Source organism: Crocuta crocuta, unplaced genomic scaffold (genome assembly GCF_008692635.1).
Source record: "Crocuta crocuta isolate KB4526 unplaced genomic scaffold, BGI_CrCroc_1.0 scaffold330, whole genome shotgun sequence".
In the NCBI taxonomy this organism is placed as follows: Eukaryota; Metazoa; Chordata; class Mammalia; order Carnivora; family Hyaenidae; genus Crocuta; species Crocuta crocuta.
In genome coordinates this window covers 3,930,940-3,943,672 of record NW_027530521.1, presented here as the reverse complement: position 1 = coordinate 3,943,672, position 12,733 = coordinate 3,930,940, and the positions used below count along the sequence as shown (strand labels likewise).

General features: G+C 45.8%; 1 protein-coding gene across 6 annotated transcripts in view; it reads left to right on the top strand.

Annotated features, from left to right (window-relative positions):
- Positions 1-10,898, top strand: part of ALKBH3 (alkB homolog 3, alpha-ketoglutarate dependent dioxygenase) — a 34,656-nt gene extending 23,758 nt beyond the window's left edge. For 3 of the 6 annotated variants that reach the window (XM_077767464.1, XM_077767462.1, XM_077767463.1), the window contains 2 exons: positions 8,126-8,224; positions 8,980-9,336. In XM_077767464.1, the coding sequence (XP_077623590.1) occupies positions 8,126-8,224; positions 8,980-9,072 (192 nt within the window). In that variant the 3' untranslated portion in view covers positions 9,073-9,336. Of the gene's footprint in view, positions 1-7,716; positions 7,782-8,125; positions 8,225-8,979; positions 9,337-9,949 lie in introns of those variants that run through there. The other 3 variants (XR_013335885.1, XR_013335884.1, XM_077767466.1) reach the window with 3 other exon arrangements.
- The last annotated feature ends 1,835 nt before the right edge of the window (positions 10,899-12,733 follow it).

The window sequence follows — 12,733 nt, the reverse complement described above, 5'->3', positions numbered from 1 at the left end:
CCACCCAGGCGCCCCTCAATTCCACTCACTCTTGAAACACCTGTTCTATAGATCCATCCCCAGCACTTTGCTGATATACAGATACCATTGTCCGAAAGAGCCTTTTCTGGATTGTCATTCTGTTCTTCCTTGTAATATCCATATCCATCACCTCTCTGCTGGAAACTTGGCCATCTCTTAGCTCTCTTTTCTTTTCCTATTCTCACACTTTTCTCTTTGCTATTTCCTTACCTCTTTAAAGGTTCTTCCTTTACATCCAGCCTCTAAATTGTGGATGTTCAAGATTATCTTTGATTCTGTTATCTTTGTGTATATTAGTTTTTAGGACATTATAAACTGGTAATAGATTGTAAATGCTATATGAGCAAGGTCCATTTCTGTCTTATTATGTCTCCAGCATTTAGCATTTGGTGTGTGTGTGGTGGGGGGGGTGTTACAGAAGTTAATAAACAAGATTTCATTTGCTCTTATGGCTTCGACTACTTCTTTGGTGGAGTGACTTCCGAATCTCTTATCTCCAGCTTTGACTTTTAATCTCACTTGCACATCACATGTGCGTGTTCACAGGACATTTGCACCTACAACAGCACATGTGACTTGACCTGAAATTATAAAATCAGATTTATTATTGTTCTCTCAGAAAACTCCACAGTTCCATCTGCTAATAAGTCCATTTATATTCATAATATCACTGTTCTCTTGGTCAGGTTCAGATGTAAGTTATTTTTAGTTCTTCCCTGTTATCTTAATTGTTTCAATTCCTGGATTTTCTTAATTTGTTCTTGAATTCCCCGCCTAGTGGCCGCCTTTATCCCAGGCTCTTTTTGCCACGTATCTAAAATACTAAAATGTCTTTTAATTCCAATCTTTTCTCTCCCAGTTCTGTTTGATAGCCAGATGCTAGCTATCTTCAGGAACAGGTCACTCTCTCTGTCTCTCTCTGTTTCCTCTCTTCTCTGTCCCACAGTTACTAACTGAGCACCTACTACGTATCAGTTGCTGTGCTCATATCTGGGGATATGGCAGTGAATATGACAAATATGGGGCCTTTCTCGTGGACGTCATAGGAGCTAGACTATAATCAAATGAACAAAGAGAAATAATTAAAACTTAGAGCTGTGAGTTTGGATTTTATTCTAAGTTCAGTAGGAGTAAATGAGGTTGTGACCTGATATGGCGTATATTTGAAAAGATCACTGGCTACTGTGTGAAGAATAGTTTGAGGAGAGGCAAGAGTAGGAGACTAAATAGAAGGTGGGAGACTCCGTGGTACTGCTGGGTTAGACTAAGGTGGTGGTGGCAGTGGGGACGAAGAGAAGTGGATGAATTTGAGGCGTGTTTTTGAAGGTGAACCACTAGAACTTGCCAGTTATGTTTTAGATGTGAGGGCAAGAGTCAAGAATGACTCCCAGGTTCATGCTTGAGCAGTTGGTGGGTAGCTGCTCCTCAGATGGAAGAGGAGCCGGTACTTTTGCATCTGACTGTGGTCTTGTTTAAGGAGGACTTGTATATGGAGCTCAGAGTTCCTTCTTCTACATGCTGGGTTGAAGATGCCTGAGACTTCAGTGGGAAGTGGGCCATTGGCTGTATGGGTCTGTGGTTCAGATGACAGGCCTCTGCTGGAGACATCATTTGGAAATTGTCAGAATAACAACAGGAAAGTGATGATGATAAAAAAACAAATGTGTAGTGTGGACTGCCTGGCCCTGTCCTAAGTGCTTTGCATTCAGTCTTCCAGTAACCCGGGAAGTCGATACCACTCTTGTCCCTGTTGTGCAGATGACGTGCCTGAAGCACCCTGTTAAGTCACTTACTCAGTGTGGCCCAGACAACTGTTTGTTGAATATAGTTAGAACTAGTAACGTAGATAATCTGGAAAGCTATGGAATTACACATCATCATTCAGAGCAAAAGAATAGCAAAAGAAGAGCAGAGAGCCAAGAGTGAGCTCACTGCTTTCATCACTTTGTTTTCCATCTCAGGAGCCTTTATTTGCGCCTATGGAACAAAAGATAAAATGTCAATTCCTTAGCCAGACTGTCAAATCTTTACATAATCTGTGCCCCCGTCTGCTTTGGTCTCTTGCTGTTCCCTGTGTGATTGCCCCACTCTGCAAGGTCGTCTCTCTGCTCTCCCTCCTGCTCCCTCTCTACCTTCTCATTAATGTAGTCCTCTCCAGGATTCAAGGGCCCAATGTAGCCTTGAAGCCTCCAGTGCAAAAACTAATCGTAGCTACTGTGTGTCAGGGGCTTCCTGAGAGCTCGGGAAATGAGAAACAGGTAGCAGGCCCCCACTTTGTCCTTTCTGCTCATTTGTGTTTTGGTTTTTTCAGCTTTTTCTTAGTAAAATGATGGAAATTTTTTAGAAAAGTAGCTTACCTGCTTACCAGGATCAGAGATGACTTGAAAATGATATCAAATGGACTGAGACCGTTAATTTGGAACTATATTTAAAGGGCCTTTTCTCCTTGAGTTGGGTCACTGAGATTAAGAATATGTGCTTGAAAGGGTACCTGGTGGCCCAGTCAGTTAAGTGTCTGACTTCGCTCTGGTCATGATCTCATGGTTTGTGAGTTTGAGCCCCGCGTCAGGCTCTGTGCTGACAGCTTGGAGTCTGGAGCCTCCTTCAGATTCTGTGTCTCCTCTCTCTCTCTGCCCCTCCCATGCTCATGCTCTGTCTCTCTCTCTCTCAATAATAAATAAAAATGTTAAAAAATTTTAAAGAAAAGGATATGTGCTTGAAGTAGTGGATGTGTCCTGAGCTTTCTGTCAAGACTGCCACGTGGCATGGCGAAGCAGGACCACAGAAGCCCAGCAGATCATAACTGGCCTTGCTTGGCAGCTTCCCGGCTAGGTAGTCGGACCAGACCGGGGCACCAAAGGAGTCAGGTGACGGGCCCTGCAGCAGCACAGCTGGGCCGCTCCTGACGTGAATCTGGTTCTCAGACATGCTTATGCTGCCCAGCGCTTTAAAAGAACTTGAATTACTTGCCAAAATTTATAACTTGGGAGATTTCACATTAAAAAATCCCATTTATCATCTTCCGTGGAAAACCCAGAAAATCAGACAACCCCGAGGGAACGGGGAGCTGGAGCTACACAGTGGCTACCCCTGTGTGCAGGCCGCTGCTCTCCGGCTCTCTGTGGCCCCCACTGCCCGCTGTGTTGTGTCCTGCCCCCACTCCTCATTTGTGCTACTCGCTGGTGTTGGTGCCCCTTTGGTTCAGTCATGGTGCCTTGTAATTAGAACAGGAAATATAACAGAATTCCAGAAGGAAAAGAGAGCGCTTCGGAGAGAGCAGTGGAAGGAATATAAGCTTTAGAGTGAGCAGACCGAAGTTCCAGTACCAGCCCTGCCTGCCTCCTGTCAGCCTCTGCCTTAGAGATGTGCTCTCCCTCTAGCTCCTATTGCTTATGAGAAAATGGAAGATATCACCTTTACAGGGTTGTGATGAGCATTAGCCGTCACGTACACATAATTCCTAACGTGCCCGGCACCTGGGCAGCATCCCCTGTGGTTGATCCTATCCAAAAACACTTTGGAAACTGTTATAAAAAGAAGCGTGGGGGGGGAAAAAGCACCAAATTCCAGATAGATTAAAGAGTTAAATCTAAAAAATGTAAACTCTTTTTTATTAACCAAAAAGGAAATGCAGTTGTATATTTAACTTCTGTCAGGATGAGAAAAGACTATCTAAGCATAAAAACCATGAAGGAGAGCCAAAGAAAGGTCAGAGTTGACTCTAAAAGTTTTTGAGCTACTCTGTGTTAAAAATCATAAACACAGTTAAAGGACAAATAGCAAATGAGAAAAATATTTGCAGAAACTATGACAAAGGGTAAATATCTCACTATCTGTGGTTACAGATCAGTAAGAAAAATACAACATCCTGTAGAACAATGGTCAAAGAACGTGAGCAGAGAGTTCACAGCAGAATAAGTGCAAACAGCAAATAGACATGTGAAAAAGTGTTGGACTGGGTTAGTGATTAATGAGCTCTCTGTTTGAATAATGAATTGTCATTTTCCCCCTCAATTTTAGGAAAAGATAGGTATTGCTGTATTTTCCTGCTGGAATTAGAAATTGCCACAACCTTCCTGAGAAAGCACTTTGGTAATATAAATCCAACTGCTTTAAGGTCCATATCCTTGGATCTAGTAATTCCATTTTTGAGAATACGTCCTTAGAAGAATACTCAGAAGTGTTTTGCCCAGGATCTACTTGTAGTAGCCTCCTACCCTCCCTTCCTTTTGTCTTTCTTTCCTTTCTTTCTCTTCCTTCTTTTCTTTTTTTAATTTTTCTTATCAGTACTGGTATATTAAAATCTCAGTGTCTAATAGCATGTACCTCACTCCTCTATTCTTAGCATTAGCACAGTGGCTGACATAATATAGCTGGTCGAAAAATATTTGTGATTTGAAGAAGGAAAGATATGTTCATGTAAAGGAATATTAGGGGATAACTACATCTCTGAATACTGTACATTTAAGATGTAAGCACATGCTCACAATATAATGATAAAAATGTAAAGTACGTGATTATCTGTATACAGTGCTTCCTGTGTGTACGTTGCATGCATTCTGGCTAAGAGGATTGTGCTTTCCTGCTGCTTTTCCTCAGTCATTCCCATGTTTGTTGTATGTGTGATAGCACTTTTCAAAAGGGCAAGCCAACATAATCCTCTCTTCATGGAATGTATCAGAGAGTAAGAGGACAGACCTTGAACCGGTAATTCATGAGTGTGTCATTTGCTTCAGTGAACTTGTGTTACTCTTACAGTAGGTAGAAATACTATGCTGTTGCTGGTTTTCAAGCATTGATGGTTGTGTAGTTTCTAAGACACCTTTTTAGGACAAGAAAGGAGTGATTCCGTGAAAAGTCTACATAGAGCTTGTAAAATGTGAACTTACCTTTCCAACAAAAAGAAAAATATTGAGGCTTCCTGTCTGTTGGATAGTTAGTAATGACAGAATGATAAATATGCCCAGATTTTTTCCCCTAAATACCATTTTTCTAAAGGAAGCTGAGGAGCCTTGTGTCGGGAGGCAAAGGTGAGAATGTAGAACTTTGGGAGGGCCCAGAAGACCCTGGGGATCATAATTGAGTTTTCAGATTAACTGGCTGTGCTTGGCGGGGGTGGAGGGGCAGTGTCGATCAGAATTAATATAGAAGAATATATTTTTTGCATTATCTACTTGTGAAATTTTGAGTGTGTGGAAAACCAAATCATCAACAACAACAAAACCCACCCTGGGGACTGATTATAACCCTAAAAGCCTCTTTTTTTTAGTAAGCTCTACATCCAATGTGGGGCTTGAACTCACGACCCTGAGTTCAAGTCACATGCTCTGCTGCCCCTAAAAAGGGGCAGGCTCAGTGCCCCTAGAAAGCCTCTTTTAACCAGGGTCAGAGATGGAAAATTTTATCCTATGCTGTGGTTTTTTTTAGGCGTGTGTTTTGCTTTTTTTGTTTTGTCTTGAAAAAAGACCTAAGTAAATCAGAAGGGTTACAGAGCAGTTGTTTTGGTAACTTAACCATGCCTAATGGCCATGAATGCACTCCTCTAAACAGTCTGGTGCTTCCAGTGTTGCTTATCCATTTATCAATTTGAGCCTTTATGCACTGCCGCGTGAGCTCCACTGGCCTTTTATGTGCTTCCTGCTGGAAGAAGTCTCTGTGTGTCTTGGTTAAGTTACAGAGTGGCTCTGGGGTCTGTTGGCACCCTGGCCTCGAGAAAAGAAGAAAGCGTTTGTGAACTCTGTGTTGCCTTGGTAGAACCCCTTGCCCTCTTTTCTTTCTCCTTCTGCAAATTAGGAATGTGCTTTCTGAGCCAACGGATTGGAAGGAATAAATAACAACCAGCAAAGTAATGACATCACCTCTCTTAGTGGGTGTACTGGGTATCACTGTCTCCTTCAGAGATTGATTAAGAGTAGCTCCATTCCTGGGGCACCTGGGTGGCTCATTTGGTTAAGCATTGGACTCTTGATTTCGGCTCAGGTCATGATCTCATGGTCTTGAGATCAAGGCCCATGTCAGGCTCAGTACGGACAGTGCAGAGTCTGCTTGGGATTCTCTCCCTCTCTCTCTCTCTCTGCCCCTCTACTGCTCGCACTCTCAATCTCTCAAAATAAATAAACATTAAAAAAAAAAAAAGTAGCTCCATCCCAAATGAAGGATCACCGTCTTCTGCTTTTATGTACAACTAAAGGTTACATTGGAGGCGGTGTGTTGAAAATCAACCTGTGGCTCTCTCAATTGAAAAATTCACATCTTAGGAACATGAAGTGAAACCTGGCTCTGTTGAATATCACTTTCTTGAGTGCTGGTACTTCCCCCTTGCGTCTGGAATGCCTTCTCACTCGCTGCGTCTCCCCCTGCTGCCTGTGTCCAGGCAGAATTACAGTGCTCGCCCCATCTCTTCCATTGGCCTTGGCACCCCCTCTTCGCCAGTGATGTTTTTACTGGTCTAAGAGATCTTCGTCTCCGGATTGTCTTAGGGTCTGACTCAGGTTCTTTCCTCTCTACTCCATTTTGCTGCTCTGTCTTCGTGTCTGTGCTTGAGCTGCAGATGAAGACCCTGCTGCACTCCCTGAGTTTGTAGAGGGCAGGAGGTGTGTTCGTAGCTGTGCTAAACCTTGATTTGGTGACTGACTTTACAGCCCAAATCAAGGAGCCTGGAGCCATCTAATCTCATGGCTGATGCACTCCCTTCTGATATCTTTTCTCCAGTAGGACATACATGTCTGGTTGGAGTCCTTTTTTCCAGAGAGCCGCCTTTTGCTTTTCTGAGATGCAGCTGGGCCACCAGAGAACAAGGTCACCTTCCCACTGCTTCTGATTGGCTGAGGGGTCAGAGGTTAATGCTTCGCACTTACTTGCTACAGAAAAAGAAAAGGCGGCAGGCACAATTAAAATCAATCCCTGAAACCAAAAGTTATTTCCAAACATTGCTTTTATCTTCTGCCTGGAAAAGTTAATGAGTGCTCGACAAAGTCACTGCCAAGGGTTGGGACCTAGAACTTAAACTGTTTATGCAAGTTCATTATTGTTTTGATTTTGATTATCCTGAAGGAAATCATTGTAAATACTTAGGTTCTCCAAAGCACTTCTACAGTAATAAACATAAACACAGTATTGCCGTGATATCAATCCTGCGGTAACGTAAATGGAACCCCGTGTATCCGAAGTGAAGCGGATGAACGGGTGGATCTGCCCAGAACGGAAGTGGAAAAATCAGGAAGGTTGGGTCTCAACTTTTGATAAGCTCCTCGTTGCCGTGAGCACAGAAGCTGTTAAACACACCCCTTTGTCAGCTGCAAAGGAGGAGTGACCCCACCTGTTGACTGTTTTGCAGGCCATTCTGTGAAGCTTCTGGTAGAGGCCTGGACATGAATGGACTTTGAGCTCTCTGGAAGAGAGGGGCATTTGTATCCAAGGTGTCATGATCTATGCTCTCAGGCTTAGATGGCCAGCCTCAGTTTGCAACACTGTCCTGGTCAAGCCAGAGCTTCCTTCTTTAAGAAAATCCTGCTGTTGACTGTACTGGAAAGAAACAAGAATATATGTCCGAGACACCAGAGGAGCTAGCTATAGGGAGAGTTGTGACTAGTTTAACGTAGGTACCAATTAATGAGGTATCATAATTTCTAAAAAGGCAGTGAGCACTCATCGCACCACACCTTGTCTAAAAGCCTGTTTTCCACACTATGTCAGAACACAGAGCACAGCATGAAGCAGATGTGAAGAGTTCTTGTATGAATGACTTGACTTCTTCACAGGTAAGAATGGGCTTTTCTGCATTTTAGACACTGACGATAATAGCTGGCACCTATACTGTACCTAATGCGTGCCAGTCACCAAGGAATTTACACGTGTTTGATCGGTGGAGGCTCACAGCAGCCCTGTGTGGCAGGTCCGGTCATCGTCCCCATTCTGCAGATGAGTAAATGGAGGTACCGACGGTGACACAGCTTACCTCGGGGCAAACAGCTGCCGAGTGACAGAGCCAGGAAATGAACCCCTACAGTCTAGCTGGGTAGAGGTTTGCATTTCTTGACCATCGTCAGCTTCTGTCACGTCTTGATCACACAACAAAAAATGTGCAGTGAATGCTGTTTTGTAGGAAGAGAATGGAGACTACACCTATGTGGAAAGAGTGAAGATACCCTTGGATCATGGGACCTTGTTAATCATGGAAGGAGCTACACAAGCCGACTGGCAGGTGAGAACGTGCAAGTAATTTGGATTCACTCATGTGGAGGCAGTGTCCTGACAGCTCGTGATTGTTACTTTCTGTAATAGATGTGGTAAAAAGCAAGGTGCTTTTATCATGAGTGAGAGGCCATACAGTGACGTCGTTGTCAAAGGGCTCTGATGCCACTGACCGTCAGAACGGACCTCTGCAGCAGCAGCGTGCCGCAGTACTTTCTGTGTTCTTTTTTTCTCTCAAGCCCCCGTGTAGTAGCCACTATACACACGACTGTTCTTGACCCTTTGAAATGTGGCTAGTGTGTGGAAGGCCTGGATTTTTACTTGAACTTAAGTAAGTTTGAATAGCATGAGGCAGCCAGGGGCTAGCACATCACACTGGGCCGCACAGCTCCGCAGCTCGGGCCAGGCCATGTTAACGCCAGCTCACGTTTAAGGTGTGCAGAGTCTCCTAAGAATGCTTGGCACGAGAGTGGAGTCTCACGCCGGTCTTTGATCCCGGCCGTTTCCGTGCTGTCTCAGGAGACTTGGGGAAGTGGCAGGGAGCTGAGAGAAGGAAGAACAACAACTAGAAGAGATGAAAATGCCTCACTGAGCGGGCGCTGGCTTATCAGAGTAATGGTGGTGGGACTTGTTCTTCAGAGAAGAACACCTTTCCCCGCAAGACTTCAGAGAGCTTACTGATACTCGTCGGGGGCGGGAGGGGGTGACAGGGGGCTGCGTCCTCATAGGTGTGTTTGTGTCAGAGCTGTCTGTGTTTCCATTTAGCATCGAGTGCCCAAAGAGTACCACTCCAGAGAACCGAGAATAAACCTGACCTTCCGGACGGTTTATCCAGACCCCAGAGGGGCGCGCTGGTGACAGGCGGTCTTTGCGAGGAGCTGTGCTGAGACTGAGCTGAGATTCCCGCCCTGAAGAGACTTCCAGAGGCCGGTCCAGCTGCTCTCACGGTGCAGCTGCTTGGAGGGTGAGGGTGTGGGTTGTTTTCCAGCTCAGAGTCCTGTTAAACGACAGCCAGCAGCCCCCATTCACAGTACGTGTGCTGTGGGGACAGTGCTCCCTGATCATGTCTTGAAATCGTATGCGATATGTTCTTTAGGCAAATTAAAACCTGCTGTGGCCGTACCCATGGGTGATTCTGTCCATAAGCCATTTTTCTCCTGCCCTCCCTGCTTCACTGGAAGAAACGTGAATGCGCTTTGCCTCTGGCGTAGATCCGCACGTGTTCGTTCCTTGTGACTTGGTGAAGTGGAGCCACAAATATGCGTCACTGACTCTGGAGCCCCCGCAGGCCCACAGCTGCGGAGACCCAAACAGAGGTGGCTTCTCAGCCTTGTGGAAGGCTGCCCTGACTCCTCAGCATCTTGGCTTGTGTGCTTTTGTCATGGAAAGCTGCCTGCTCTGGGAGCACTTTATTTACCGGAGCCTCCTTCCTGGGACACAGACAGGTTACAGGCCTCTGAGTGAAGAGTGGAGGCTGTGTTATCTCGCCCAGCCGTCTTCGGGCAGCCGCCTGCATACTTATAACATGAGAGAAAACCGTCCCTCAGAGGGAGAAGTAGGTGAGTGATGTCATGAGAAATTTAGGCTGAAGAACAGCAGATGTGCCGCTGGTGACAGCTGTCCCACATAGATGGATTTCCCCTAGAGAATGACTTGAGTCATTTAGAGCCAGATAGAAGCGGGAGCAGTCCTGTGGGGATAGATTCAGTTACCTAAGAGTTGTTTTCAATTTCAGGGGCCTATGATGACAACCTTCTTCTGACTCAGTGCTCTCTCAGACACAAGTTCCTGAGATCCAGCCCTTAGTCCGTGATGTCACCAGAGTTCCGAAAACAGGACAGAGTGGCTGCCATCTATTGCATCATAAAGTCACGTGTCTTCTTGACCTGTTGTTGACTCAGGAGCACTGTGCCAGATTGATTCCAAACCGAGATATGGAGAACTTGAGAGAAAGAAAATGGATTCAAGTGGATGAAAACAGGGCAAGAGAATTAAGCTAGTTTCCCTAGCTCCCTGTGGGGAAAATTTACAGAGCCTTCTTGCTTTTGATCTTGTTTCCCTTCCATGCTCTAAGATTTATGGCCTCTGTGATCACAGTGAAGTGCCAAAGGCTGGTCAGGCCCTTCCCCAGAGCTCAGATGTAACACCAGGCCTGACCAGGCCCTGTTCTCCGACAAGCTTTCTGGCTTCTTGCGTTGGGGTTCCCCCCCACCGTGTTCTTTAAATGTTTCACATATGGATAGCTCCTTTTTGTAAGAAACACCAAGTGCTGTATAAAATGTGAGCATTATAATGTGCTTTTCAGTGAGGGAGGGAGATACAAATCACCATAAAAATAAAATAAAACCTCTGATCCCTAGCTGGTTTCTTACTAAACAAAATCTGGCCAGGGTGGTACAGCCGGCTTCGGTGTGGAGTTTGATGCATGCCATTGGGAAATTCCTCTTCCAGTCCTACAAATGAAAGAGCTGGCAGATGGTTCCCAGTCTTACGGCATCCCTCCTAATGTAGGGTCATGATCTCCCCTTGCGTCAGCTGCAGATTTGATCTCTTCACTCATCACTGCCATGTCTGTCAGGGAAATGAATTTCTACTCGACAGCTGACAGCCTGGCCCACCACCTGGGCGTCTTCATCTGAGAGCACAGGTCTTAGCTTTTGTTTCTTGCTGTCCAGTGCTAGACCTGCCTTTTCTCTCTTTTTTTTTTTTTTTTTTTTTTTACCACTACCATAATGTCCCTTTTGAGATGAGAAGTAGGTACGTGCCATAGAGTCACAGTACAGGGTTTGGGACTGGACAGGAATCCCAGAACTCGGCAAAGAATGCTCAGTGACTGTACCAGCCTGGTGCCGTGTCTTCCTGGGCATAGATCTTACCTAGGAATTAGGGGCAAAGTTACTTTGCCAACACTACTTGTATAGCAAGAGGAAGCAAATACAACAACATGGCATGAAGAAAAACAGCTTTAATTTTTTGTTTCCCTTTCTTTGAGCTTTAATAAACTGCCAGGCACCGTCTTGGGAGCTTTTTAGACTTAATCCCTGATCTTCCCCACAGCCCTGCAAGAAAGAGATACTATTTCCATTGTAGAGACCAGACAGCTGAGCCCCCAAGAAGGGTTAAGTGGTTTAATAGGACTTGTGAAGCAGCAGAAGCAGAATTCCAACCGCAGGTGAGTCCTTAAACTGTGCCGTCGTGAATGTAGGCCGAAGAGTTTGCTGGGCATCCCTGAGAGCCGGAGCCTGGGGCCTTGCTCCTGCACCGCGGGGCACCCAGCTCGCCCTGGTCCCCCGCTGGCAGAGCTGACTGCCAGGGCCCCCTGCTTGTCTTCTGCATTCCTGGGCACGAGGGCGGGCATCTGGGGCTCATCTCTCCTTAGTATTAGTGGCTCCTAGTCAGAAACTGCCCTGCCTACTGGACTAATAATGGGCCATTTAACTAGGGATGCTCATTCTGGGGGGACAGCATCCACTTTCTTGGCAAGTTAGGTAAATTCTCATCCAACCTTCCTGGCAAGTGACCCAGAACAATGTTTCTTGATCGTATCCCAGCAAACTCTGGGGTGGATGCATGGTCCCTTCCACTCTTCATTCTTACCTGTGAGTCCGTCTGGGGGCTCTGAATGATGCTTGAACTCAGCATCAGGCTTCTTCATGATGCTTACCGACAGCCCCACTGCAGTCAGTAGACGCCCTCAGGAAACGGGTCAGGTTATACACTAAAAATGTCTTGACGGGGTGCAGTGGATTAAGTGACCGACTCTTGGTTTCAGCTCAAGTCTTCATCTCATGGTTCATGAGTTCAAGCCTCTTGGGCTCTGTGCTGGCAGCACGGAGCCTGCTTAGAATCCTCTTTCTCTGACCCTTCCCTGACCTCTGTCTCTCTCTAAATCAACTTTAGATATAAAAATGTCTTCACAACAGGCAGCTTGCCTCAAAGCACAGAACTTGCCTCAGAACAGTGTACACGCAGTCTCAGATTGTATCCTCAGAATTGAAATCGTGATCCATGTTGTTGACTTAAACCACTAACTCACCCGGCACTGACAGTTGCTAATAAGTTCGGATCACGGCCCATAAACCTGACGCTTCCCTTTGGCACTCACGCTCTGTGGCCTCCATGGCTGATACGAACTTGCCCTTGCGCGTGGCAGGTCTGTCTGGGCCTGGTCAGTGGGTGGCACCGTCTCCTGACCTGTGTCGTGGCAGCCACCCCCCATCCCCACCCCACGAGCTGAGTGGGCTCTGCACTGAGCAGAATGCCCCAGTTGGAGGCCTTTAGAGAAATCCCTGACACATGATGGGTGCCTGCCCTGCTGGGAATACTTCCTTGAATTCTGGCAGCTTTTACTTGGCTGCAGAATATCTAAGACCCACTTTGCCTTTTCTGGTCATAGCACTTGTAAAGTGTTGAATGGCTTTATTTTTCTTAACAATGCCTTTGAAAAAGCCGAATGTTTCCATAGTGATGCATTCTGTTTGTTTAAATCTTCTACCCGTTTCCACCCACATGCTCTCCT